The 27047-nt window shown below is 37.0% G+C and overlaps 4 protein-coding genes across 5 annotated transcripts in view; 2 read left to right on the forward strand and 2 right to left on the reverse strand.

Moving 5' to 3' along the window:
• The window catches only part of LOC111333738 (endoribonuclease LACTB2), a 149127-nt gene extending 133587 nt beyond the window's left edge, over nt 1–15540 (reverse strand). Inside the window, exons 1-7 of one of the 2 annotated variants that reach the window (XM_022939369.2) lie at nt 15344–15538; nt 12156–12322; nt 11009–11235; nt 9051–9203; nt 7635–7706; nt 6901–6982; nt 5024–6051 (exon numbers count right to left, since the gene is read on the reverse strand). In XM_022939369.2, coding sequence (XP_022795104.1) covers nt 6005–6051; nt 6901–6982; nt 7635–7706; nt 9051–9203; nt 11009–11235; nt 12156–12322; nt 15344–15516 — 921 coding nt within the window. In that variant the 5' untranslated portion in view covers nt 15517–15538 and the 3' untranslated portion in view covers nt 5024–6004. Of the gene's footprint in view, nt 1–5023; nt 6052–6900; nt 6983–7634; nt 7707–9050; nt 9204–11008; nt 11236–12155; nt 12323–15343 lie in introns of those variants that run through there. The other variant, XM_088751413.1, reaches the window with a different exon arrangement.
• Nucleotides 1220–5526, forward strand: LOC148737988 (cholesterol 24-hydroxylase-like). Its single transcript, XM_088751400.1, has 4 exons — nt 1220–2023; nt 2698–3031; nt 3634–3706; nt 3840–5526. The coding sequence occupies exons 1-4, from the start codon at nt 1415–1417 to the stop codon at nt 4342–4344; spliced, it is 1521 nt and encodes a 506-aa protein (XP_088607526.1). The 5' UTR covers nt 1220–1414; the 3' UTR covers nt 4345–5526.
• Nucleotides 15541–15546: 6 nt separating the features above from the next.
• LOC111333736 (uncharacterized) lies at nt 15547–18746 on the forward strand. The gene is made up of 5 exons (XM_022939366.2): nt 15547–15704; nt 15778–15841; nt 16240–16304; nt 16887–16953; nt 18039–18746. Exons 1-5 carry the CDS (start codon nt 15629–15631, stop codon nt 18601–18603), a joined length of 837 nt encoding a protein of 278 aa, XP_022795101.1. The 5' UTR covers nt 15547–15628; the 3' UTR covers nt 18604–18746.
• On the reverse strand, nt 18596–26639 carry LOC111333737 (exosome complex component MTR3-like). The gene is made up of 11 exons (XM_088751415.1): nt 26514–26639; nt 26376–26433; nt 24083–24161; nt 23441–23486; nt 22949–23014; nt 22463–22525; nt 22056–22116; nt 21151–21236; nt 20816–20860; nt 20225–20335; nt 18596–19457 (listed from the first exon to the last, which is right to left on the reverse strand). Exons 1-11 carry the CDS (start codon nt 26598–26600, stop codon nt 19353–19355), a joined length of 807 nt encoding a protein of 268 aa, XP_088607541.1. The 5' UTR covers nt 26601–26639; the 3' UTR covers nt 18596–19352.
• Between the last annotated feature and the right edge of the window lie 408 nt (nt 26640–27047).

Raw genomic sequence — 27047 nt, forward strand, 5'->3', positions numbered from 1 at the left:
TTTTTTTATTGTTTTGTACGTTCATTTTCGTGCAGCCAAGAAACTGTATGTTTGCTGTGATTGAAAGAGACGCAAGTTACAGTAAAGTTGATAATATTTATTTAGCACTCAGTTTTATCTCTTTTGAAGTCTTAGTTATAAATTTGGCGATATTTGTGATATAAACAGAAACAAATGTCTGTCAGTGACCTGTCAATCCGCCTAGTCTCAGTCCCCCAGAGGTTGTCACTTAGGTATGCGCAGCCTCGAACGCTCCATTGACGATTGAATTCCAACAGCTGTAAATCGCGTTACATTCGGTTGCATAAAAAGGTGTTCGAATTTTTCAAAGACTGCTTTGAGTGAGGAAAATTAACTTCATTGCTAGATTCTCTTTAAGCTCAACGCTTAGCGAGCCAACGGGGCACATAACTGCAACCACTGCATCACCATGCACGCTGGGCAAAGGTTACCCAGGCTCACTGTTTGTGTCACGTACACATGGTTAAATAGAACATATGGGGCGAAGTTAAGGTCTGGAAATTTTCTTGAAAATGGAAATAAAAATCAATGAAACTTACCATGTGGTGATTTGTTGTTGTACTTTATATGTACACGAAGTTTCGGGAAAAATACTCTTCTTCACTTTTCCTTCATAAAGAAGAGCATTTTTCCCAAAACTTCGTGTCCATTTGAAGGACAACAGAAAATCACCCCATGGTAAGTTTCATTGATTTTTATATCCATTTTCAAGCAAATTTCCAGACCTAAACTTCGCCCCATATGTTCTCTTTTTTTAACCCTTTGTACGTGACACAAACAGTGAGCCTGAGTAACCTGTGCGCTGGGTTGCACGCGTGAGTTTTCGGTCACATTGCACGCGGTGCACGCGGCAAAAAATGGCTCTGCACGCGCGAGATCTCGTCGAGTTCTGCCATACTCTGCAAACTGGTCTCTCAGCAAAGTCTGCACAACAAATGACTTCCTTGTACCGATGTGTCCACAAATGGAGATCGCTGAAAAAGAGAACGCCTCCCTTTGCCCAAAAAGAGTTAAATGTGTATCGATTTTATTCTTTCTGCCAATTACTTTGGTGTAAAGTCTCTTAACGTCGTCTTCACTAAACCCGAATGAATAGGTATAGCTCGCCATTCGCCATATTGCTTGACGCAAAGGCACTGGGGCGAGTTGCCAAATCTTTTACTATGCAGGAGTAGTTGCATTGCTGGTTTTTGGCCTGCGTTTTGTTTTATGATCTCAAAGTGAGGAATTTTGCTCCTTTTATCTTGATAAATGCAACCAGGACCTATAATATCCAGTGATAGACCCATAGCTTATTTTGGACAACTTTATTTCATTTTTTCAACGGTTTGAAATTACGAGAATAACTCTCCTCACTCTACTTCTGTTGGGAAGGATTCTTCAGAAAACCAAGATGGCGTCCTTTGTTTTCACTGTTCTCTATTTCATCTTTATAACTTTGTGTATGACTGTATTTACCCTTGTTCTTTGCTTCGTGGTTTATCTGCAACATAAACACAAGACACTTGATCACATTCCAGGTCCTAAACGAGATGGATTTTTCCGAGGAAACATACAGACAATCGAACGCTTGAAAAAACAGCATGGATTCACCAACGGCTTTGAAGTTTTCAAGTTTCTTTCCAAAGAGTACGGCCCTGTCATAATCGTCTGGATTTTTCACATTCCGTTTGCCTACGTTTCAGATGTCGAATTAGTCAAAAAAGTGCTGATTACCTCCAATCTCCCCAAAGATGCTTGGTCTTACGATCAGCTTGGTTTCCTCTTTAAGGAGAGGTTTATGGGTAAAGGTCTTGTTTCTGAGACTGATCATGGAAAATGGAAATCCAAACGGCTAGCAATCAATCCTGCATTTCACAGGAAGTATTTAAAGCAGCTTATGGAACAGTTTAACTTGAGTTGTGATGTGTTTTTGGCAAGACTGACTGAATTAGCTGATGGTAAAACTGAGGTGAAAATGGCAGATGAGTTTAACCGGATAACTTTGGATATAATAGGGAAGGTAAGTAAGGAGTGTATTTCGCAGTTAAGGTGCAATTTAATTTTAATGATATGAATGACATTCAGGAGATACAAATGCACTCAGCACTCTACCCAATAACGAATAGTGAGCATACCGTTTTTTATCTGCACCCTCCTTTTCACTGTCCAGATTTGGAGTGCCTACCCCCCTTCCGCGTGGATTATTTCTCGTTTTGGGCTATGGAGGATTTACTACTGAATGGGATCACAATTTTACAACTGCATTGACGATAATGGGATTGCATTTTCAACTGCTTAACACTAGAATGGGGTAAAACATTCTGGAAATTAACATGAAAGGAATTAAAATTGGGGAAATTCAAAAAAGTTTTTACCTTATTTCCAAATGTAACCAAGATGGGTCTATAATTGGCCACAGAATAGACTGTAATAGAGTAGGGGCACTGAAAGGCCAGCAGCATGTACACTGCACCCAGCCAAAATTGAACCTGAATTACCCTCCCCCCCTCCCCCCCCTTTCCACACAAGGCCTGTTTGCTGGTGCTGATACATCGTTATTTTCTCAGCCCATGGCTGACCCATTTTAAAACTTTTTTTCTAGTCTACTCAGTATCCTTTTGGAGTTGCACCAATAACACTAGCGACCTTTCTGCATATGTATGGCATAAAGCATGTACTTTCTTTCTTTTTCAGGTGGCATTTGGAATTGATCTAAATGCTGTCAATGATTCTGATTCCTTGTTCCCAGCAGCCATTAAAGAGTGTTTAGTTGCTCCAATTTGGTGTTTATCCCATCCTCTTCATGCTATTGACTTCACAACCTATGGCTATCAAAACACTGTCATTGCAGCAGTTCATTTTTTACGGGATACTGGCAAGAAGATCATAGATGAGAGAAGAAAGGCAATACTGAATGGTGATGATGTTCCATCAGATATTCTCACCTATATCCTGAAGTCAGCTCCTGAAGACACTCAGTTGGACTATGAAGAGATGTTGGATCATTTTATCACATTTTTTATTGCAGGTATAACAAGCACTGACAATAGCATAACATGTTAAAGTGAAGTCTGTTTATGAGCCAAGTAACCCATAAGGCCCGCACTTAGCCCCGGTTTCCGTACCATGAAGCAACAAGGAGTATTTGTACTTCCCCCCCCCCCCAAGATGCCATGTTAGTCCATCGTAGGGTTACCCCCAGCATTAACATTGTTTTAGTACCCATTTAACAAACACCTAAATGAAAAGAGGCACTGTGACAATAAAGTGTCCTGCCTACATGTAAGAACACAACACAACGTCCTCAGGCCAGGGCTCTAACCTGAACCAATTGATCTGCACTAACTATGAGGCCACCATGTGTTCACAATATAACATGTACAATTTAGGAAATGTGGGGAATGCTTTGAACAGCTTTCAAATTCAAATAATGGAGTAAAAAAAAGTTAAATACAACATCCTTTTAAAGAAAGCAGTTTTGATCTCATTCAGATTCTTTCTCTTTCACCAACAATATAATTATTAGCCAAAATGTTCAAAAGTCACTTGGTAATTTCATTATCTTTCTTACTTTTACTAAACATGGTGCTTGCAAAGCAAATCATTCAATATTTTCATTCACTTTTTCAGGCCAGGAAACCACTTCAGCAGCTTTGTCCTTTATGTTGGCTGAAATAGCAAAGAATCCTGAAGTTGAAAACAAGTGAGTAAAGTGTTACATAAATCTCCTCTCAATCTAGTATGCATTCATCATGCCACTACATTTTAACAGCATTCTGTAAAATGTAGAGACCTGAGTAATAATCAGGGATAAATTCCTTTCAACTTTGTTACAGGTTAGTGCAAGAGGTTGATGATATCCTTGGCTCTCATCAATGTGTTTGGTATGATGACCTTGGCAAACTAAGTTACATGGATCTTGCCCTGAAAGAAACACTTCGGCTTCACCCCAGTGTCCCTGGTTTCACCCGCGTAATGGATAAGGCTGGTGAATTAGGGGGGCACAGAATACCAGCAGGAACATTGATAAATATCGGCGTGTTTACTTTACACAACAGCCCCAAGTATTGGGACAACCCTGAGAACTTCAATCCTGAGCGATTTTCAACCTTAAATGATGAAAAGGAAGGACATTCACACTATGCCTACATTCCTTTTTCACTTGGCCCACGGCATTGTATCGGTCAGACCTTTGCCGAATTTGAGTTCAAGGTACTCATGTCACGGTTTCTGAAGTCGTTCAAGTTTAAGCTGGTTCCTGGACAGGATTTGAACTATGAGGAACCCAAGACAACACTATCACCAAAGGACAAGATTCGTTGCACTTTGACTTTGCGTTGATTGTTGTTAACTGAACACTGTTAACATGCATGTTTGATTCAGGCAACTGAAAATTTAATTATACCAAGGACCATAAGCAGTCAGAGGAAAACGTCAATTAAAAAATGGATATTTTCACAAATGGCTGGATTCATTTACTGTCTCTTGCTGCACCACACCTGAACTTCAGCAAAGCGTACATGACCAGATCAAGTTTCAAATGAAAACTTGTACAATTTGCGGCTCAGTTTCTGTTCTCAGACTACGCAAATATTGATGATTTCACATTCTTGTTGTTATTCAGAGGTATAGACTAAGAAATATACACAGTTTTTAAAGCAATTGTTCTGCCCATCAAATCTTTTATTTTGCCACATTTTGTTACCATCACCGTTGTGGTTTACTTAAGGTCCTTAATACTGGGTTGGTGCAGTTCATGGAAAGCCCCTGGAATTCATGGAATTCTCACAGACTTTGCAAGCAAAAGAACTCATGGAAGCTAAGTGCCAGTCATGAAAAGTAATGGTTAGGAATTTCAGGATTCCACAAGAGATAATGAATCTTGTGTTAGTGAAATTTATAGTTTTATAAAATTTATAGGTTTTTTACAATCTCTTTAAATACAAGTAATATCATCTTCAACGGCACAAGAACTGCCTCTGATATAATTATAAGAGGCTTATAAATTTATCAATTGATATAAGTTGAACTAATTGGTACTTTTATTATTCTTACATGTTCAAGTACACCTGTTGCTCTTAGTTTGACTTGTACATTTCTTATTAAGGAGATTTTTTTCAAAAATGTCTCCTGGAATTTACAGACAAAAACACTTTACAGAACACAGTATAATACTACAGGAAAAGTTCATTACCTGTTGAGGGAATTCCATGTGAAAACCGTTACTGCACAAATTACAAAGCAATGAGGGTAACATGAGTTTTCAAGTATAATTTAGTGTGGAATTCAAGAGTCAGGTAATGGATCTTCCTTGAATCACATAATTGAATACAAAATAAGAAAAAAAGAAAACAGCAATAATATTGTTTGCTTGAGCACAAAAATAAGAGTTGCAAAACATTTTTAACTCGCAATTCCATGCTGTAATACCTCTTTGTTAACCAATCAGAATGCAAGATTTATTCAATTACGTGACTATTTAGAACGTGTAAGTGTGTACAAAGAAGAAATCTATCAAGAGAACTGTGTCTATAGATGGTGAAAATACTATTTGCCCAAATACTAAGTTACTGTCAACACTAGCGTTGAAAGTTTTAGCGATCTGAGACTGTTTGAATTTAAAATTTAGTCCTTGTCTCAGCAATATAATTCGAAAGGTCTCTTATTTGTATAACATTTCTCAGCTGCAACATGTGATGTCCATTTGTTCCAGATCTTTGGCTGTTACCTTGTCATGAAAGCAAAACTTGTTTGCCTTGCTCTATAGCAACAAGACGCAGACCATGGTCACTGTAATGTCATACATGTCTGCTTCTACTGTCAAAAGAGAGGCAAGGGCCTGAATAATTGACAGACCATGGAGTTTCAGGTCTTGAGAACTGATCTATTAGTAAGTAAAATTAGGAGTTTACTTGAATCAGCAGTTGATCTTTAACATGCTACTTGGCAAGAGGCAGACTCGCCATTCTCTGTATTTGACTCTAAATTCAATGAAACAGGACTACAGAGAACTCTTCCATCTTTTCCCACTGCTTGAATCAATTGAACCTAAAAATAAATTTCAAGTGATAATGTACTAATTAAGTAATAAATTGGAAAAACCAGAGTGTAACTAAACATAGCGGTTAAAACTCTCAACTGGCTGGGGGTAGCCCAGTTGGTTATAATTATACAAAACACAGCCAAGTAGTTGAACTCTTGACGACCAGGACTTGAACTGGGAACCACCAGATTACACAAACTGTCCAGCACCCTAACCTCTCCAAGGCTCGAAATTAACACTCGCAAACTCACAAAATGAGAGTAATTTTGGTCATCTGTGAGTGAGAAAATAATTATCCACTAGCAAACGTTTGAGAGCTAGAATCATCCATGTCTCCCAAACAATTGGAGAAAGCTATTCAAATGCAAGAATAATTATACACATGACATCTGAGGAAAATAAAGCAGTGGATGCTGAGCATTTTGATTCACTAGTCAGCAGTATACACTGATTGAGGCTCTGTGCCAAACCTCTGCATTCGTGTGTTGTTGTTGTTCCTTGTGGTTTTGGAGCTATCATTTTCATTACCCATGTCAAATGTATTCTTTGAGTAAGAGCACCAGTGCCAGTGGTAATTAATTTGCTAGTTGCCTCACCAGTTTGCTGATAGAAAAAATCTTACCAGCAAAACTTTACAAGTGGACTAAAAAGTTAACTTCCAGCCCAGCTCTCCACACACCACACTGCCTCCCTAAGTATTAAGTAGATGTACTATAAAGTTCATTACTGCTAGCATTTACACTTTCAATTTTCACAGGTTTGCTTTCTACAGAGGTGTGAAGATTGTCTCAATTAACATCCAAGTCATCTAAAAAGATTCAATCATGTGCTAAATGTGTTTAAAAAAGACTCACAAACTTGTCCTTCTTTTTCCAGTTTGGTTAGATGATGGTTGACATTGTTTTCAGCTGCTTTGTGAAGGTACCAAGGAGTTTCCTGTGTGAAAAGTGTGATCAGTTTGTAAATTAATTGGATTTGTATAAAGTAAGAACTAATTAATTGAACACCTTTGAAAAAACTGACTATGATCAAGGAGGTAGTGTGGTCAAGTGGTCAGCGTGTTGGACTCACAATCCACTGCTCCTGGGTTCGATTCCTGCCCCGACCACTACCTGGATTTGTTTCAAGGTAGCTCCGAGTTCAAATCCTTGGCAATGCTTGTACATAGCCAGCTGGTTTGCCTCTGGCCAGTTCAGATTCTTAATCATGTTATATGTTCAATTTGAATTATTTGCTTTAGTTGTTTTTGAGGGCCACTATAATTCATCAGTTGAATTACTGTCATGTGTTACCCCCTCTTAAATAAAGTTGTTATTTATTTATTTAATATTTATTTATCATCATTATTTTAACCCTCAACCCCACCTTGGATGTTACAACAATTTCAGTTTGTTTTCTAGCAGCCAAACTGGCTGATGGAAATTGAAAACCACTAGCCAAAACTGAACTTCTACTTCTATCTTTCTCTCTACTGTACCACTCATGAATATCAAATAATGTAAAATAGATTTTGTTGCAAACTCAGCTACAATACAAAGTATGTAATTATGAAAGAAATTAGTTCAATCTCAATTTTGACAAAACTTACAACATAAACTTTCTTTACAATGTCCATCGCAGTTACTGAATTTTCCGGTTTTTCTCCTATGGCTTGAAGTATCTAGAATCAAAACACTGCACATTTGATTATAGAGCTACAATCCTATTTAAAACAGATTTTCTTCAGCCTTTAAAACAACGTATCTTATACTCAACTGAGGTACTTCTGCTGTAAATGAACAGCAAATTGATATAAACTAGCACATATTGTTTTGGAGTTTTGTTTAAGGACAACTGCATGTCACAGGGCTTCTTTAAAACTTGAAGCTCTCAAAAGCAAACTTCCACAGAAGCTTGCGAACCCTTCAATTCCCAAGATGTACTTGTAAATTCTCCCCTCTGGCCGCTAGACATTGCCTTGTAACTTAGGTACAAGAATTTGGTGTTGGATCAAGATAACTTTTGCATGTACCTGATGAGTTTGAATATTCTCATTGCCTGTTTGCTTAATAAGGTATGGAGTCATAAGGAGAAGTTGCATGTAAAAAACACCCCTTGAGGTTAAAGACTTTATTACCTTCCACACATATAAATCTATATTAATTTGAATTAATAAAAGTGAATTTGAATTAAATTTAAACTTTCAAAGGTTTCAATTAATGCCCACCTGAATTGACAAAATTAATGGTGAACACCACAGCATGCGGGAGGTTGCTAAGCATCAGTCATGTGAAGCGATAGATGCGAGCGACTCTAGCTTCTTGAGTGCTTAGCACACCTCCCGAGAGCATCCGTAACTCAATAGTGTACACTGTGGCGTTTACCATTAATTTTGTTTTATAACATATTAACATTGTTGCATTGTAGCAAAAGAGTTTTCTTTTACTTAAAAATCTTATGTGACCAGGAAAAAACAAACGCGCGCAGAAAAATACCCTTTGCATTTGCTCATGTCAAAAGCTAGAAGGGTACACCCATAGGCAAATGGTAGACACCGAAGTGACCAATCAGAGTGCATGCCTTACTTGGGTTATGTTATAAAATTAAACAAATGGACAGTACATGTATAAAGGTAAAGGTGAAGTCTGTCAACGAGCCAAATGGCCAAACAGGCTGGGGCTTAAATCCTGTTCCTGTAGCATGAAGTGACTAGGATTGTTTCTATTCCCTCCTGGATGGGATGCTAGTCCCTAGCAGGGTTACCCCCAGCTTTAAATTTGCCGGTATCCATTTGAACACATGGGTGGAGAGAGGTAAAGTGTCTGGCCTAAGAACACAACACAATGTCCCTGGCTAGGGCTCGAGCCCAGACAACTTGATCCAGAGTCGAGTGCACTACCCATAGGCCACAACACCATCCCCCCCCAGACACTGTGTACCTAAATTGAAATGAAATCAAATTCAGTTGAAACTTTCAAAGGCTCCAATGCCCTGCACCATAATTGAATAAATGGATAGCACATACCTGTTTTTCTCTTGTATTTCTGTGTTGAATATATTCCTTGATTTTATTCACACCTTCCTCTATAACTGGACCATGCCCAGGGTAGATGAGACATGGAGACAAGTTCAAGATCACTTCTAAAGATTTCATGTAAGTGTAAAGATCCTCAAATACCTGAAATAATTCAAAAAAGATCAGCAAGTTGACCAAAATGATGGCTGAAAATAAAGAGCAGTAACTTCAAAACTTCAATCATAAACACCAGCACCAAACTGAACATTCTTTTGTTGAAGTCTCATTAACCCAGAGAGTTGTTTCACCCCATAAACTTTCAACCTTTCCTTCCAAGATCAGGACTCAAAAGTAACGGTAACCTGTTAACCAATGGTTAGAATTTTCAACTTTTGGTTACTAAAAATGTGTCCAACTAACCCGACATGGTTAATAAACTTTTTTAACATAATTAAACATTGGTAGACCTCAGGACAAAGAGCACGTAGACCGTACTCTTAGAGGAATACTTAGAATACTCAAGTTGTTTAATCAATTTAAACTCTTTTTGCAGAATGTGCTGTAGATGTACTGTTTTTGACTAATCATGGTATTAATGAGAGGGAAATAAAATAGGTGCATAATTGTCAATGTTTTTAAGGTCACCATGCAATTTCAGTCACTCTTTATTTTTCCAAGTTGTTATTATCAAAATGTTCAATATTTGAGATATTGTAACTTGTGAACTTGGATACCAAACTTTATAATTTGGTTAGTAAAAAAGACGTCTACTAACCCGAAGGGTAAGTGATCCAAAAATTAATTTCGAGCCCTGAAGATTTCATTGGAAATTCTCCTTACTGTCTGTCATACAATTCTTATAATGTTAGTTCAGAGAATTTGGTGCTGTCTCAACTAACAACTCACCAAATGATATCTTTATTTATTTCCATCTCTCTTCAATTGATAAATATTGTATTGCAGTAAATGGTTTGAACCCGGGGGTAACATGTGAAAGTGTAGTCTGATCGTCCGGGTGAGTGTAGTCCTGAGAAGGACTGTTGTCGGTGGCAGTGACTGACGTTTCGACAACCTTTGCGGAAGTCATCATCAGAGTCAAGTGAATTGATCGTTGTCAGTAGAATGTTCTTATTCCAGTTCGTGTGAAATGATCGGTTGGTTTTGCCGTGATGTTATTGGCTGTAAGACTCAAGTGACGTAAGTCGGTCGTGATTCGTCTGTTTCGGTCTGTCGGTAAAGTTGGGTTGTTCTTTTTTGGTCGTTTGTGATGTTTATGTCGTGAATGAGTCGTTTGTATGGGGCGGGTAGTTGTTGACATCTGTTTAGGGGAGTCTGTTGTAAGTTAGTAAACCAGCTTTCCAGAGTCAGTCGTTGAAAATAGTCAGTGCTGTAGGTTAGGCATTGCGCAGAGTCCCAGTCAATGTTGTGGTTGGTAAGTCGATGGTGTTCAGCAATGTGATTGCTGACATCACCTTTCCTCGTCGCCCGTCTGTGTTCAGTCAGTCTTGTTGTGAGGTTTCTGCCAGTCTCACCCATGTAGGAGGCTTGGCAGTCGGAACAATTGATCTTCTTTTTACGAAGAACAACTACAACAACGACTTCATCCGACGAAACACTCACCGACCCACTACCACTACCGAAACAAACGACACCGCAACCCCTACGACTACAGCAACCATACCATACATAAAAGGCATGTCTGAAAACATCTCGCGCATCTTACTACCCTTCAATATCCGCGTCGCCCACAAAACCATCACCACACTACGTCAGTTACTAACCAACGTTAAAGACAAAGACGAACCGAGGAACAGACAGGGAACGAACGATTTATTGATTGGGTTTGGTTGGGCTGTGCAAGAAATATTTGGTTCTCAGTCATGACCCACTGTCCTTTCTACAGTCAGTCTGTACACCATGACCTTGAGCCAAATATTTTCCTCTCTGGGCCCTTCCACTGTACTTACAGCAGTGCCCTGACCCAAGATACAGTCTCCTGAAAAGACAGCATTTTCTTCTTTGAGATAGACTATCATGTGATCTGTGGTGTGACCAGGGGTGTGGAGAACTTTTAGTGTTGCTCCTTCCGTCACAATTTCCTCCCCATCTTTAAGGTAGTTGTACCTATGCTCAGTATTGCTACTGATCTCTTCAGTGACACCCTCTTGTGGAAGCTTTGAAATCTTAACATGACCTGCAAGTATTAGTAAGAGCAGAAATGATTCATTGATTCCTCTTAGAATTATTTTTTTTTCTATCATCCATCATGTATCAGGTTTTTGTATTGCGACAACTCAAAATACATACACATAGTTCTTTTCCTGTTTGTGAGATTATTATCACAAATGTGAGAGAACGAAATACTTATCCCGTCACATAGTATTTTAATGAATATTTATTCAATGTTTGGTTCATAGAATCAGGTGATAACAGGACTATTGCATGAAGCAATTGAACACTTTAATCAGTCAATGATAGTCTTGACTCCCTAAAGCTTTTAGTCAGATTAGACTCCTGGTCAACTCTTTTAGCCCTATAAGTGACCAAGACAGAATTTCTCTTGACAAGATGAATACAAAATCAAGCAGATAATTCATGAAAATAAAAAAAAAATTCAGTTTGGGGATAATTAGTTCACCTAATACCAAATTCTCCCAAATCACATAAAAGAAATTGTACAGCAGACAGTAAGGAGAATCGGGAGTGAAATGGTCAATAATACCTTATGTGGGTACTACTTAAAAAGGGCTTGGCACTTTACTTTTCAACTTACTAGCCAAGTGGCTAGTGACAACTTAGATGTTACAACAATTTCAGTTTTTTTACAAGCTAAACTGGCTGGTGTAAATAAAAAACCACTAGCCAAAACTGAATTTCTACCAGTCTGTGGCTTGTTGGCCACTGTTACTGTCAGGTCATGTTAACCTTTTAACACCTAAGAGTGACCAGCATCTAATTTCTCCTTACAATATCATCCCTGAATCACACATTAAGGTCAGGAGAATAAAAGAAATGATCAATGAGTACAAATTCTCCTTGTCAGCACCTTAGGAAATGTATAGAGAACAGTATGGAGAATATGCATACTGATCCAAAGGTGTAAGAGTACAGTACCTGAATTGTCTATGGACTTAAGGATATCAACAATTCCTCCCACGTGATCTGGATGCCAGTGTGTGATGAGAACCTCTTGAATGCTGGATTGACTGTCTGATAATACTTCTTTGAGTTTAGCAATGTATTCAGATGAACCGCCACTTCCAGTGTCAATCAGTACCCGACTATAAGAAAATACCGTAAATTCATCCAACCAACATGTAGTAGTAGGAACAATAGGGACACACACACTGCGACATATGAACTATTTATAAGAAAAAAAAATTTAGAATAATTTTATTTAGGATGTAAGATGAAGGAACTGAGATAAAAAAAAAAGAAATTTACATTATCATCAAGATGGACACTTCTACCAGGGGTTTGCAAAGTAATTAGATAAATGTGACCTCTCACGGGAAAACGTTCCGAACGGTTAGCCGTTTTTAAATGGATAGCCGTTCACCAGCCGTTCATCGGCCATTCGACTGGATTGGCATGCCGTTTGAACGACTCAAGCTATCCGTTCTTGAATATTCATCATCCGTTCGAACCGTTCGAGCTATCCGTTTAAGAAACTTAATCATCTGTTCGAACACCTCTAGCTATCCGTTCTTGAATATTCATAATCCGTTCGAACGCCTCCAGCTATCCGTTCTTGAATATTCATCGTCCGTTCGAACGGTTCGAGCTATCCGTTCGAGAAAATTCATCAGCCGTTCACTTTGCACTTTGGCAACGATGGTAGAAACATTTTCGGTGTGATCGCAATCCAGACCTTCTCTCGTTGAATTCTCCATTCTATGATTGTGTGAAATGGCGGTAATTGACACAAGTTGTTAGCAGTTACCAAGGCAACTCATTTTTGATGGAGTGACAGGGAAGCTGGGATTATGGAAATTTAAAACCGAATTGAAGTTGAGAACTATGCTTTTCGCATGCAAGTTCCTTGGTTGTACCTTATCTTAATCGGTCGAATTCAATGATAAAAATTTACATGTCATTAAATAAGAATAGTGTCTATTGTGTTATACCTCATTCTTCAAAGCCTCCTGATATATGTAAATGATGTGGACGGGTATTCTGAAGTTGCTCCAAATATTAATTATAATCCATTTGAATGCGCCGAAAGCGAAGTTGAGTTATTCAAACGATTGAGTTTCGACTCGTTTCAAGTTAACTTTTCACAGATTGCGTCAAATACCTCGCGTTACTTAACACCGCATCACCCAACGCGTGACGCTTTCATGAAATAATCCTTCGCTTTGGCTCAAGACAAGAGCTTGGGACGCCTGTGTCGGCATTCGTTTTGACGAAACCATCTGTTCAAATAACTTCTACAGGCCATCACTTGTTTGACCGCTTAGCCGTTTAACCATTTGATCTCATCTGTGAGGCTCATCTCAGTGTTCGAAAAATTAGCCGTTCATCCCTTCGATAATTTTCATTAGCCGTTCATCCGTTCGACCTCATCCGTTCGAAAATTTTAATTAGCCGTTCATCCGTTCGAAAATTTTAATTAGCCGTTCACCTGTTCGACCTTGTCCGTTCGAATTTTTTCACTAGCCGTTCATCCGTTTGACCTCATCCGTTCGAAAATTTTAATTAGCCGTTCATCTGTTCATAGTATCCGTTTCGAACAGCTTTCCAAGCCGGTCGTCACCTGTTTGCTTGCCGTTCCGTTCACAGTTCGAACGGCTACCGTTAGGAACGTTTTCGCGTGAGAGGTCACAAATAATTATATATTAAGTAGATTGAAGTCAAGGACATGAGAGATCTGAATTTTAGTTAAGACACAATTCTACCATGCCCTTACACATACATTTCTATATCAATATCATTACTTTCATAGATATCTGGTCTTTTCATTCATGATTCTTTTCGTCAAAGTCTTTTTGTCTTAAGTCTTAGGTCCATTTGTCTAATAGTCTTAATTTCACAAAAGCTATCACATCGTTTTAAATGAAGTTGTAACACAATATATTTCATTAAAATAGTGACAAAAATAAAGGCCTGCTTTTAAATTATTTTGCACGAAACAAATGGGAATATTAGGCTTGTTGTTAAACGTCTATTAGGTGTGATAGACAACTAAGTGTAACATCACTAAGACTAGTGTCCGACATAACCAACAAAATAGTCCAACATGATAAAGAAATTAAACTTAGTCAAAAATAACCCCAAATAAGCATATTCTCTGTGTATTTATCATAATTCACGATGCTGAATTCGAAGTTATTTATTTGCTTCGAGAAAAGATTTGATTAACAATTACATGAACAGACTTGCACGAAAAGACTTTTGGACAAAAACGAAAAGACCATAAGTCCTTTCATAATAGTTATTAATAATAACAAATAAATTAACTGATAATGTTTTTCCACTTCAGATGTTAAAAAAGCATCGACTGAACTTTGAACAATACTACCTAGCTACCAATGAAACACACACATACACCTGTACATCATACCAACATAGTTACGAGTTGTCTTTTGTTCAAGCATATTAGCCGTCAACGTGAAAAGAAGCAAGATGGTTTTCGTATCATGTTTCGTTAATACAATGAATTATTAACTTGATTTCCTAATTGACTTTGATTGACACTAAGTTTTGCAATTAAGCCACGTAAATAAGTTTGCTTTTAGTTCAGATGTTTAGATTCGAAGTGACCTTCATGTTTTGCTGACCTGTCGCGCTGACCCGTATTCTGTTATACCCTGATCTGTTATATCTGTTGCTGACCTGTATACCGTCAAACAATCCTACTAGACATCGCCACAGAAGTAAGTTATCAGTGCTGCAATTCTAGCTAATAGTTTGATTCGTGTGATTATGTATCGATAGATCCTGTTCAGTTTCTCAAATGTATTTAATTTCTTTTCTTTAGATCGAATAATAATATACTGGAATAAATTATACGATTTGCGTAAGCTAGTTGGATTGCCTGTTTGGTTTATCGGACCAGTCACTTTCTTAATCACAAAGACGGCAGCCAAATGGCATTGAAAGTTCCCTGCCTCTAAAAAAGTCACGAAGCGATCTTTAATTAAAGCCTTTTGAGTCGAAGAGTTCAACTTGTAATTTATCCTAGCAATATGTAAGTTGATTGTTGGATAAATTCTTCCTGTTGACACTTAAGGAAATATATGGAGAACAGTATGGAGAATATGCATACTGGTATAAAATTTATCTTCTCGAGAAGCTCTCACCTTTTTCCCGTCCCGACAAGATAAGTGTTTGTTCCTTGGAGCGTCATTGGGCTAGGATTACAACCCAAGATGCGTAAAACACGCGGAGAGAGTTGTTCCACAGTTGGTAAGCTAACCAGATTGCCTGCAAAACCAGAATATGAGGAAACCCATCCCGCCATCTTGTTTCCCATCTTGCTCTCATGGGTAAATCCACCGGCCGTCCGCAGGCTCAACGTTCTTGTTGCTATGCAGCAAGTTGGTGGAGCGTTCGTAGAGACGATTCATTAGACGGTCAACACAAACATGGAAAGCACTGAACAGGAGAAAGACAAACAAAAATCGTCTGCGGCTAAAAATCAAGACAACATGGCAGCAACGAGTAATTTTGCGCTTTTTTCTGTTTAATTCAAGTTTGACGCAATTCTAAATGGAATACTTTTGCGTTCTTGCAGCTGCATCTCGAATAGACATTCTGTCCCAGGCAAAGCCTATCCCTGCTGGATTCTTTGAGGATAGGTAAGAAATCTGAGACAAACTCTGTTGAGAAGACATAGTATACAATTTAAAACCAAGATTTCTAAAATTGTATACGTGTCTTTATTAGGGCAGAGCGGAAACATCTTATTGGTGAGGAAATGTTTCGTTTGCAGGGCAAAAATATTAGTCTTAGACTTGTTCCTCACATTCCTTCACAAAACAATTAAATTTGAAAAATTACCGCTTGCAAATTATCTCTCTTATATTGGAACTCGTTAGTAAACGATTGAGACAATTAGTTCATGGGAATGGGAAGACTGTGAAGTCAAGCTCGAAATTTCTGACATCCTTGCAATGGTTTCTGCGGTCATGAAATACAATACGTGTACACCCACATGCTGACTTATTAATTTGTTGCTCTCTGAAATTGTTTTCAGGCGATCAGTTTACTGGGATAATAATTTTGCAAAGGACTGGGAAAACATACAATCGACTAAAAGTGGTAAAGTAAATGTATCTACATACATTTTTGGGTTTCATAACAAACAATTAATATTTACTGCAGGTAAAAATTACGCAATTTCTCGTCTTCTAGAGTTACACCGATCTCTTGTAGTCCTAAATAAACTAAACATCCCTGTTCTTAGCAACCAAAATCACTTTGTTCAATAGATACCGCAGCATTCAAGGATAAAAGAGATGTTTTACATGTAACAGTTTTGTATGGCCTTTTCTAAAATCAATTCAAGGTGGAGTTGTATTTTATTGTCATATTTAATAAGTACAGCATGCGATTGAAACATTCGAAACAAAAGTTCTGCTTCATCTACATATTGATTGAAAATAATTTACAGTGCCAGAGGCCACCTAGGAAAACCAAATTTGCGAAAGATTTTCTAATAAAATCATGCACAACTGTATGTGAGTTTTCTACCTTGTTTTATTAAGAACGAGAAAATTCAGTCGATGCTCAAAATGTGGAGGGCTTTAAAGAAATATTGAATGATGTAGTCAAGCATATAAACAACGGACACTTAATGATCCAGTTAAATATTTTTTGCACATTTTTGTTATAAATCAACAGTGTTGAGTGACAGACAAGCACAGCTTGTTTATAGCAAACAACTTCATAGAGATTATGTTGGAGACAGGTAAGGCAAATTAATTTTTCTTAACTTTACTGTATATGTACATTGTGCACAAATCATTGCAACCCCGAAGTGATTTCACAATTAATACAACTATAACAAAATTCTCTAACATCGGTGGTTATCACCAGTCAGATTTGAGCACTTTTAGGACAGTATATATACACATAGTACATTATGCCTGTGTAACTGGACAGTAAGCATCACATCTAAACAAGGTGTTGTCATCACGCATTTTGAATCCGTAATAACATGATTTCCAGTGCAATTTGGCGTGTTAACAAGCTGGTGTAAATTTTTCTAAGGCAGCAATTAAATTGCACGAGTCCATGTATAGAGCGAGTGCAATTTGATGTAGCCTTTGAAGAATTTACATGACTGTGCTTCTATACACCAATCATGTTGTTACTTATTAATTATTTGGGACATGAAAGAAAGCTTCACAGGCAGTCAAAACAGACAAAATTTTGACAGTGCACACCCTTTTTTGTTCCTCAAATTTTGATGTACTTTTGATAATTTGGTAACAGGGCTTCAAGTTCACCAATTCTGTCCATAGTCCTACCCATAATTAACAAATCAGACTTTTCCTTCACAGTCATGCATCCAATTTTGTTTATCACCTATATGATAACAGACCAAACTGAATGACACAACATCCTATTACCATTACTCATCACAACAATTTCATGTTTATCAACTGAGATTAATAAATCACCTGCTGTAAATTTACTTATCATTCTGTGTAGACCTATAGCTTACAAAATGAAGTGAATTCAAAACCTGAAAAATGTACCCATAATAAATGTTTTAAAGATTCAAATATTGCAAGATGCTTCCTAAACCCCCTACACCCTACTGTTTTCCAGACATCATCACGTATATTCGTGAGACTGTTCTTCATAAATTTGGTAAGGTGCTGAAAAGGAGAATTTGTTTAGTGCTCACAAACTTCTCTGGTTGGTGATCAAATCTCCCAATTCTTGTTACCGTCATGTTTGATTCAGGGTTGATCTTGTCAGGAGAAACTCTCTGCTAATCATTGTAACGGGTCAAAGGATTAATGACAGCTATTTTATACTCAACAGAAAAAGTGCCATCTGGCCTGTAAGTGAGGAGGCAATGAAAGCAACAGCGTCACAGCGTCTGGAAACCCTGTCGGAGGCAAAGGCTCTTCATCGTGATTACCAACCTTGCCAACAAGTGCAAAGAGTTGTCAGTGAAGCAGCAATGAAGGCCCAACCTTCTCCACGCATTGAATTCCTTGCGCAGGCTAAAACATTTGTTCCCTTAAAAATCAAATCAAATAGTGACTGGGATTGGAGTGAGTGGGAATCTGATTTGACAGAAGCCGCCAAGAATGCAACAGCATCAGAAAGAGTTCTTGTGCTTTCAAATCCTAAGATGCCACACCGCAATTACAAAGAAGGGCGTCCTGTGATTTGGGAAGTGTCACAGACAGCCCAGAAGGCTCTCCCATCTCTCAGAGTTCAGCAACTTGCAAGGCCAAAGAGTCGCAGTCAGCACAATGAAGACTATGATGCTAATGCATGGAAAGTCTCACAGGGAGCTAAAGCAGCACAGGCTACCCCCAGAATAGAAGAACTCGCTTTACCCATCCCTAGAAAAGTCAGAAGTAAAAAAGTTTTGTGATCCACTTTTATTAATAATTTATTTATTGATTATCAATTAAGTTCAAATTTATCTATTATGATATGTTATGCACACTGCATTTAATATTGTTCTCTTTGTGCTGCAATGAATACCTTTGTTCAATAAATGACAAATCTACAGTCTCTTAGAGCAAGACTTTTGTTGGACTATACATGAAAAAACAATAAAAAGCAACTGTTTACCCTAAGAAACAAGGCTGATTTTTTGCACACTTGCAACATAGGAAAAACTAATAGAGGAATAATTTCTGTAAATTACTTTGCACCCATCAGAACCTTGCAACCTGTTGGCGGTTATGCAACTTATTGCATGACACACATAATTATAATGAGCCTGCAATCTACATGCAGTCTTGTTACTGTACAGTTATTTCTTTCACTTATGGAAATTGTGTTTGTCTTATAATGGGATGCCATTGGATCTGAATGTTTTAAGAGTGCTTTACTCAGTAACCACGCCTTCATTGGTATGTCACGCAACATTTCTTGTGACTTAAAAAAAAAGTCATGTGACCAACTTCAAGCTTGTTGATAAAGTACTGGAAAAAAGGATTGTTTGTATCAAAGATGTAAGCGCTGTTTCCTTCCCAAAGCAAACTTAAGGAGTAGATCTCTGACAACAGAAGACATGTTTCATCTTTGAGCAAAGATCCTTCATGTTAAAGTTCACTACTATTCCCTCGTGATAGGATTTTCAGCTTGTCATAGATACTCCAGTACACTTTCAAATTAGCTTTTACAGTTGGAATTTGCAGTTCGCTTTATAGTGTCAACAAGGGCTTCTTGAAGAACTGGTAAAATTCTTGCACAACCTTCCATGCCACACTTTATGGCCTAAAGAAAAAAGTGATAGATAACAATTACAAAAATTTTTAATATAATACTAAATTAGGAACTTGGTTGAACGTTGATTATGCATCATTCTGTGTTCTTTAATTTCAATATTTACAGTACTGTTGTTGTTTTTTCCAGGGGAGGGGAGGGTAGAAACTACCAGAATCAAATGGCAAATAATTGATTTGGTATCTATTTAATTGCATTTTTTTTCAAAAATCATTACATCAGGATCGCACTAGCTAGGTGAAATAACATGTTGTGGGACTAATTTTTGGCAAATAGATGTTAATAGCTATTTCCTTGTCTGAGCACTAATTATCTAAGGTCATACACAGAGACAAGATGAAACTCTTTCACAGAAGGCAAGTAAGTAAGCAAAAAACAACTCAAAAACTGAGTGCCAGTATATGATCAAACCCCTCCCCCCTCCCCCCCCATATCAAAACACTCCACCATCTACGAGTTTAACAGTAAGAAATTGCTCTTCAGTAGTGCCACTAGAATGATGACAAAGTAACAAGAATTTGGCTCCGAATTTTTTATCTCCAGAACTTTGTTTCATGATTTACCTTTGTTTTTGAGATACATCCTATCTACTGCTGCAGGTGATTCTGTAATCAGTAATATTTTTTTCAACTATTGTTTAAAATTGGCCAGTGTGTGTTAAATCTGTTGTGTGGGTATACAGCTAGAAATTACAGTACCAGTGAAATTTTTTTTTATTGGTATTAGAGCTAAAGATCTCATTTAACACAATGAATTACCTTAGTGGACTGATCCTGGGTCATTTCACCATCTTGTGACAAACCAGACACAACATTCATGGTGGGAAGAAATGCCACAGTAACCCTCCCATCAATATCTGATGATGAAGTCTAATAAAAAAGTGATTAAAAATTAAGACTGGAAAATAAAACTTGTATTATCTAATGTTTATTTTCAACTCAAAAAAATACTGTCATTAGGATATTTCAAAGGACAGAGAGAAGTAAAATGTAAAGCATTATTTGTTTGAAAATTGTACAGTGATATATTAGGAAAGGCCATTAAAAAGAGTATTGAAAGCTTGACAGTGTTAAATCAAAGAAGCCTGTTCCAGAGCTAAATCAGGGTGAAATAGTAAACATTATGCAATAAAAGTGGCAGAGTGAAACATTTCAGGGCTGGTCATGTCAAGAGAGTTCTCTAGTGAGATCTTTGTGCAACCTCAACCACACCTTCCTGGTTTTTTCACTCTTGACAGATCTAGACAGACTGGAATCAAATAAAGAAAAGAGTATCACCTTGAACAACTATTGTCCATACCCATTACATGTAATCCATTAGACCATTATTTTTGTTCATTCAGTCTTTACCTCTTGAAATGTGGGATCCACCAGTGATGTGTCACCTTTCTGCACCTGAAGAAATCATGAAACAATCAGCGAACCATTTCACTTCCATGACCATAATACAAATTCTCTACATTCATTACTTTGCATTCCTTGTCATCTAAGCTTTAAGAATTTTGTAACTAATTGTAAAAAACCTCTCTGCAGGTTGATGTTTTTTCTCACCACTAATCACCTTTCCACTTGAAAAGGTATAAAAAAAAAATGAATCTTGAAAGGAAAAATCAATTTTGATCACTTCCACGTTACAATTCAAAAGATCTAACACCTAAATTTCTGTGCTGAGTTAGTTTCCTTACCAAAGAACAAGAAGAGACTAGGTCATACATTTCTATTCCAGCCTCTCCCAATGCCAGTGATGCACAAATTATTCCTGCAGAAAGAGCTGTGTATACAGAAAACAACAAAATTGGTTATAAATTTAAATTAAATAAATACGAAAAATCCTCAGGTGACAGTGTAGCATATGCAATGTAGTTTCATATTTATTGGTTATGCGGATATCCTTATACCAAGATATTGTACCTAATGTTAGAGCCTTCATGTTGACATATTTTTTCCTTGTTAACATTCATTTCTCAACTTTATTACTTGACCTCAATTGTATGAGATCATACTTATGGATTTCTCAATGTGCTGGAGACTGCCAACCATCAACAAACTGAAAATATTTCACATGACTGCCAAAACTTGATGAAAATTTCAACTCAACATATTTTATGTAAAAGATGACAGTTTGAGATTGCACTTAACAGTTAACCACATCAAGCAGCATGAACAAGTAGACTTAGTAAATAATTCAGTCTGTGTGAGTTAGGAGAAATTATCAGGTGGGATTTATGAGGATAATGCCCTGAAAAAAAGTGTGAATATTATTATCTAAACTTAAGCTGAGAATAATACATATTTCATACCTACAAGTGCTATGGTTTGTTTGAAAAACAAGTTTACAGGTAGGTCAAATTATAGCCACTAAATGTTTTTGCCATAAATTTTCCTTTATTTGTTCATAATATAGCTAGAGCTGCACAGAATAAATTATGATCTCTGTGTAAAGGAATTTACAATATTGTACATCACAGTGTAAGCATAATTTGAAATAAATTTGACCATTCAGGATGACTTTGGCATTTACACCACTAACAACAGATTCCTGCACTCTTATACAACTAAAATGCAATTGTCAAATGCCCCACTGACTTACCATTTCCATCATTTTCTAAGACAGTGATGTAGATGTCAACTTGAGCTTTAGGGAATTTCTCCTGTAAATTTTGAAAAGAAGAAGAAACCAATTTGATGTCATTTAATTCCAATTCAAACCAGATTAAAAATTTAAAGACTGGCAGAGGTAAGTGATAAAAAATTAACTAATTATTAACTCTTTATCCTTGAACAAAAGTGTAAGCTTAAGTTTATAATCTTTTTTCTCATGAAACCCATCCACGTTACATTTAATTTTAATAATTATTCATTTCATGTTAAGTAAAATGAAAAAAAATAAGTCAACAGACTATAAAAATAATAGGAAAAGTAAAGAGGCCAAATACTTTTGTGTTCAAGATTGAGTGACTTTGTTTGTAACTGTTGATTCATAGGATTGAAACATACCAAGCAAACTGCTGGCTGAAGAGCTCGGACAGCAAATGTAGATAGCTCCTTCTCTTCTGAATCCTAAACAACAGAAAGGAAACAAAATTGGTTTTATAAAACAGCTATTTTCAGTGATTGGTTTACAAAATGTAATTGAATGTTAGAGACTCTGTAGATCAGAAGATTCTGAAATTCAACAAAGGTCATCTTCGTACTGTGATATTTGGATATACAGCAATAAAAACCTTCAATGTTCTCTGATTTCAGTACTGTAATCCACACACTATCCACATGGCAGCCAACGAGTACCACAACAGCAACTTTCGCTAAGCATCACGGGATGCCTACAAACAGAACCTTTTCACACATCCGGTACAATACACTACAGGTAACAATATCATGTCTTTCACATCAAAAGTTCCCAAGTATATCTTAAATTATAGTATCAAATTATTCTTTAGTTCCTGAAATTATTTTCCCTCATAATAACTAAGTCATAATCACCTGTATGTGTTGTCGCCTTTGCCAGCATGAAAATGGTGCAAACTTAAACTCACAAGTCAGCTTTCCCTTTTAAAAATAAAACTTAGAGGTTATTTCTGAGACATTAAAAAAGAATAAGCAAAACATTCCACAGTACATTTTACATATTTAAGTGATATAATACATTCAATGTACAAATATTTGGTTGAAATATATTATGTCCATTGTTTTCATTCATATCTTTTCAAAAGTTCCTCAATCTAGTTTTTACTCCATTACCTTTGAATCATGCAGAAGTTATCATATCTGGTTATATTAAAATTATACTTATGAATTTCAAAGTCAACAAATGATCACATTTAAAAAATTCACCAAAAACCAAACTAACACACCATTAATGATAAACATCTCCTAAAATGCTACTTTTTAATAACAGCCGTTCCCAAATATTCTGCACACCAGCTGTTAACATTAAATTTATGTAGAGTGACAGAAAAAATTAAACCAATTTACCTTTTTGCTAAACTCTTGCTGTCTTTGTGACTCTCTTGGTCCATATCTAATACTGAGTTAAAAGGCAAAAATCATTTAATGCTATTTCTGATTTTACCCTGACATGATAAAAAGGAGAATGAAAATGAAAATCATTATACTTGACATTCCTTTCTTTGACTGTCCAGTACTTATCAGTGAAAATGTTTCTATAAATCTTGCACTGTTAGAAAGTTAGCAATAAACAGAGAACCAAAGAGGCCCTTGGCTACCTTGTGTCTGCTTGAACACACCAACTATTGGCTAAATTTAAACACAAAGCTTAATTAGCAATCAACTAATGAACTGTTTCTAGATAAATCTTGCACTATAATAATGACAGTGATGAGTAGAAAACCAAAGAGGTAATTGGCTGCAGTGTCATTTTGAACACATCAACCTGACTGTCAAACCTTGACATTGGTTTTCAATGTTTGAATTGAATTAGAAACACAAAGCCACAGAGAAACAATAATCTTTTAAACAAGAGATCCACATTTTTTTCTCAAAATGACAAAATTCTGAAGAGGGATGTTCACCCCTTGGCTTTGAACTGATTTGAAATTCTAGAGATTAATTTTCCATGAGTACAAGTTCATGTAGTACACAATCACATAAGGATACACTGCACATGTAACTTTGGTGTTCTGCATTTCAATGTATGCTGAGCCTCTCGCTTGACTGACTACCCCTGAACGCAAAACTAGAAATGGTAATAAAAGAGGAACTTAACATTAATACAGTAAAACTGAATAACAGTTCCTCACACATTTAATTAAACCAATTACTAGTTAAAAGTGACTATAATTACAATATATTTCACTAAAACCAGATGAGATAATAATACACCACATGATCCAACATAATGTTTCTCCCCGAACCCCTCTTTACAATGACATTTGCTAAGCAATATCATGTACAAAACACTTTGATGAGGAACATTGGATTGGGTAAGGGGGGGCAACATTTTGGTTATCCATGCTGAATTGACCCTACAGTTTTCTCTAAGTTCAAACTTAATTAAACAAAACAACACATAACCTTACTCCAAACTCCTTAACTCTGACTATATCTCAAAAAATGCATGCATGAGTACCACAGGACAATTATTTATAGTGACTCAGTTGACTTAAAATTTAATTATTGCACAATACAAGCTCATCAGTGGTACACTATTTGTGACCGGGCACAGGATTTCGTAAACTAACGCTTTACCGTTTAACGAAATAATCCGTTTACTATCCGTTTATTATCCGTTTAAAACCGATCATCAAAGCGTTTAAATGCTTTCTTCATCCGTTTAAACGCTTTGCTCATCCGTTTAACGTTTTCGACAACACGTTTAAATGGTTAACCTACCCTTTTTAAAAAAAATCCAGCCGTTTAACGGTTACTTGCATCCGTTCAACGTTTTTGAAGAGCAACGGTATAAAACAGTCCCAAGAAGCACCCGTTGAAAATAAATCACGCTTCGATCGAGCGGCTATGTTGGTCTTCGCTACAACTTACTGTTTGCAAATCTCTGGTATGAGAAGGTCTTCGATTAGAAGAATTCTCACTCAGATATTGAGACACGAGAGCTCGCATTACCTTACGAAAACGGAATGATATTCGTTAAGTAACATGAGAAGAGCGAGATTTGTTTTCGTGCTTATGCAAATTTATTTCGATAGACGTGTACGGCAAAACTATTTACCGAATCGGTGGCCATCGGGTTTCTCATCTTTTATTTCCATCGATTGAAAGGAAACGAAAATGGCTTTATAAAAGCTATAATTACAAATTACTTTTCGAAATCGAACGCTAGATGAAACATGAGCGAAAGAAAGTTGCGTAAGCAAAATTATTTCGATAGTTAACCGACGGTTAACTTCCATTTCTTGAGGTTTTTCACTTGATAGTGCGATTTCATTTCGGTCAATATGTAGAAGAAACAATGTAGGAACAGGAAAAAAAAAAAGACTTTGCTTCTCAATTCTAATTTTTTTTTTGTCGAGAATGTTCAGTCCGCATGGTATGATTGACAGATTGCTTCCTCTGCTTATATTTTATGCAAATTTTCAAACGCATTGCGAGCTCTCCAGTGCGACACTCGCTCTCGGCTCGCTTTACTCGCCAGTGGATAGCTTAATTGCAGGCTAGTAATTTAATTTTACCTTGTTTTCTACTGGTGTCAGTCGAATATAATATTAGCATGAAACGTCAGTGTTCCACAAGAACAATATTATTCGTATAATTGTTCGCAACGGTTTCTGTTAGTTACGTGCATGGCTTATCCCGCTGTTCTATAGCCCTCCTGATCCGTTCAAGGTTTTTGTCCATCCGTTTTACGTTTTAGGCTATCCATTAATAGATCTTGTTCAACCGTTTAACGTTTTAAGCCATCCGTTTATTTTTTTTCTCGGCCGTTTAACAGTTGACGGAATCCGTTTTTGGACTTTGCTCTACTGTTTAACGCTTTGGACTATCCGTTTAAATGGATATGCAAACCGTTTAAACACTCTTACTACCCGTTTATTATCCGTTTACAAACCGTTTATTTTCAACCGTTTAACGAAAAAGCGTTAGTGTACGAAATCCTGTGCCCGGTCACATTTGTGCGCATTCCACATTCTTATATATGCAACAGTATAAGTATTAATTATTAGTCATCATAACTGGATAATTTCAATTACAATTACTAACTTCTTTTTCATAAGAACTTATCATATATGAATTATTTTAGTACAATTATTATAATAATTGTTATAAACCAACGATGGCCAACTGCTTACTCGATCGCAACGACGTTTTAGGGGACGAAACCTCTGTTTTAAGTTTTCAGTATCTAATGCCCTGACTGCTAATGACTGCCTTAAATTGTTTTCTATGGAGCATTCTCGTTCATCTGTTGCTACGACTTATTACGCCAACTTACAGATCGGTCGAAGTTCGTCTGTTTTCCGGCCATCTCTTCGAAAACCATCACCACCGATCTGAGGTTAAAAACAAAATCACTCAACGAACGTACAAAGTTAAAGCTGAAAAAAAGAGGAGAATTCTGTTCCTTTCGTACCAGAGATTTATCTAATGCTTTTTCTCCACTAACTACGACTCGCTGGGTGACTTCAGGTCCTGCAATTCTTCTGTAATCAACTGGCATCGTGCTGTAAAGACAACAACACAATTTTCGCCAGGCGTTCTCGAATATGCACGAGGGACTGAGCCAGCGAGGTAATTGGGGAAGAGGGGAGGGGGGGGGGGGAGAGGGAGACGCAATTCTCGGCCAAAAATGAGCAGCGAAACAAAATGGAAAGAAAGCGAGAAAGCTTTACTTTGATTATCAATTATTTCATCTGTTAGGGGACATTTTTACAGAAGACCGTATCTTCGATTCACTGACGAAAATACTTGAAATGTCATGATCATTTTAAACTGCAGTCATGTAGTGGAAATCTATTTTTGCGACATTTCACAGAGGGGCATCTAATAGATTAGAATAAGTTTTCAAAATGAAGCATTTTAATCAGATAAAAACCACAAGGTAATTTAGGCGGAACAGAATAATCCATGAATCAGTTCGAGCCCCCTCTCATCCCCACCCAGGCCA

This window comes from Stylophora pistillata, chromosome 2 (assembly GCF_964205215.1).
Source record: "Stylophora pistillata chromosome 2, jaStyPist1.2, whole genome shotgun sequence".
NCBI classification, from domain to species: Eukaryota; Metazoa; Cnidaria; class Anthozoa; order Scleractinia; family Pocilloporidae; genus Stylophora; species Stylophora pistillata.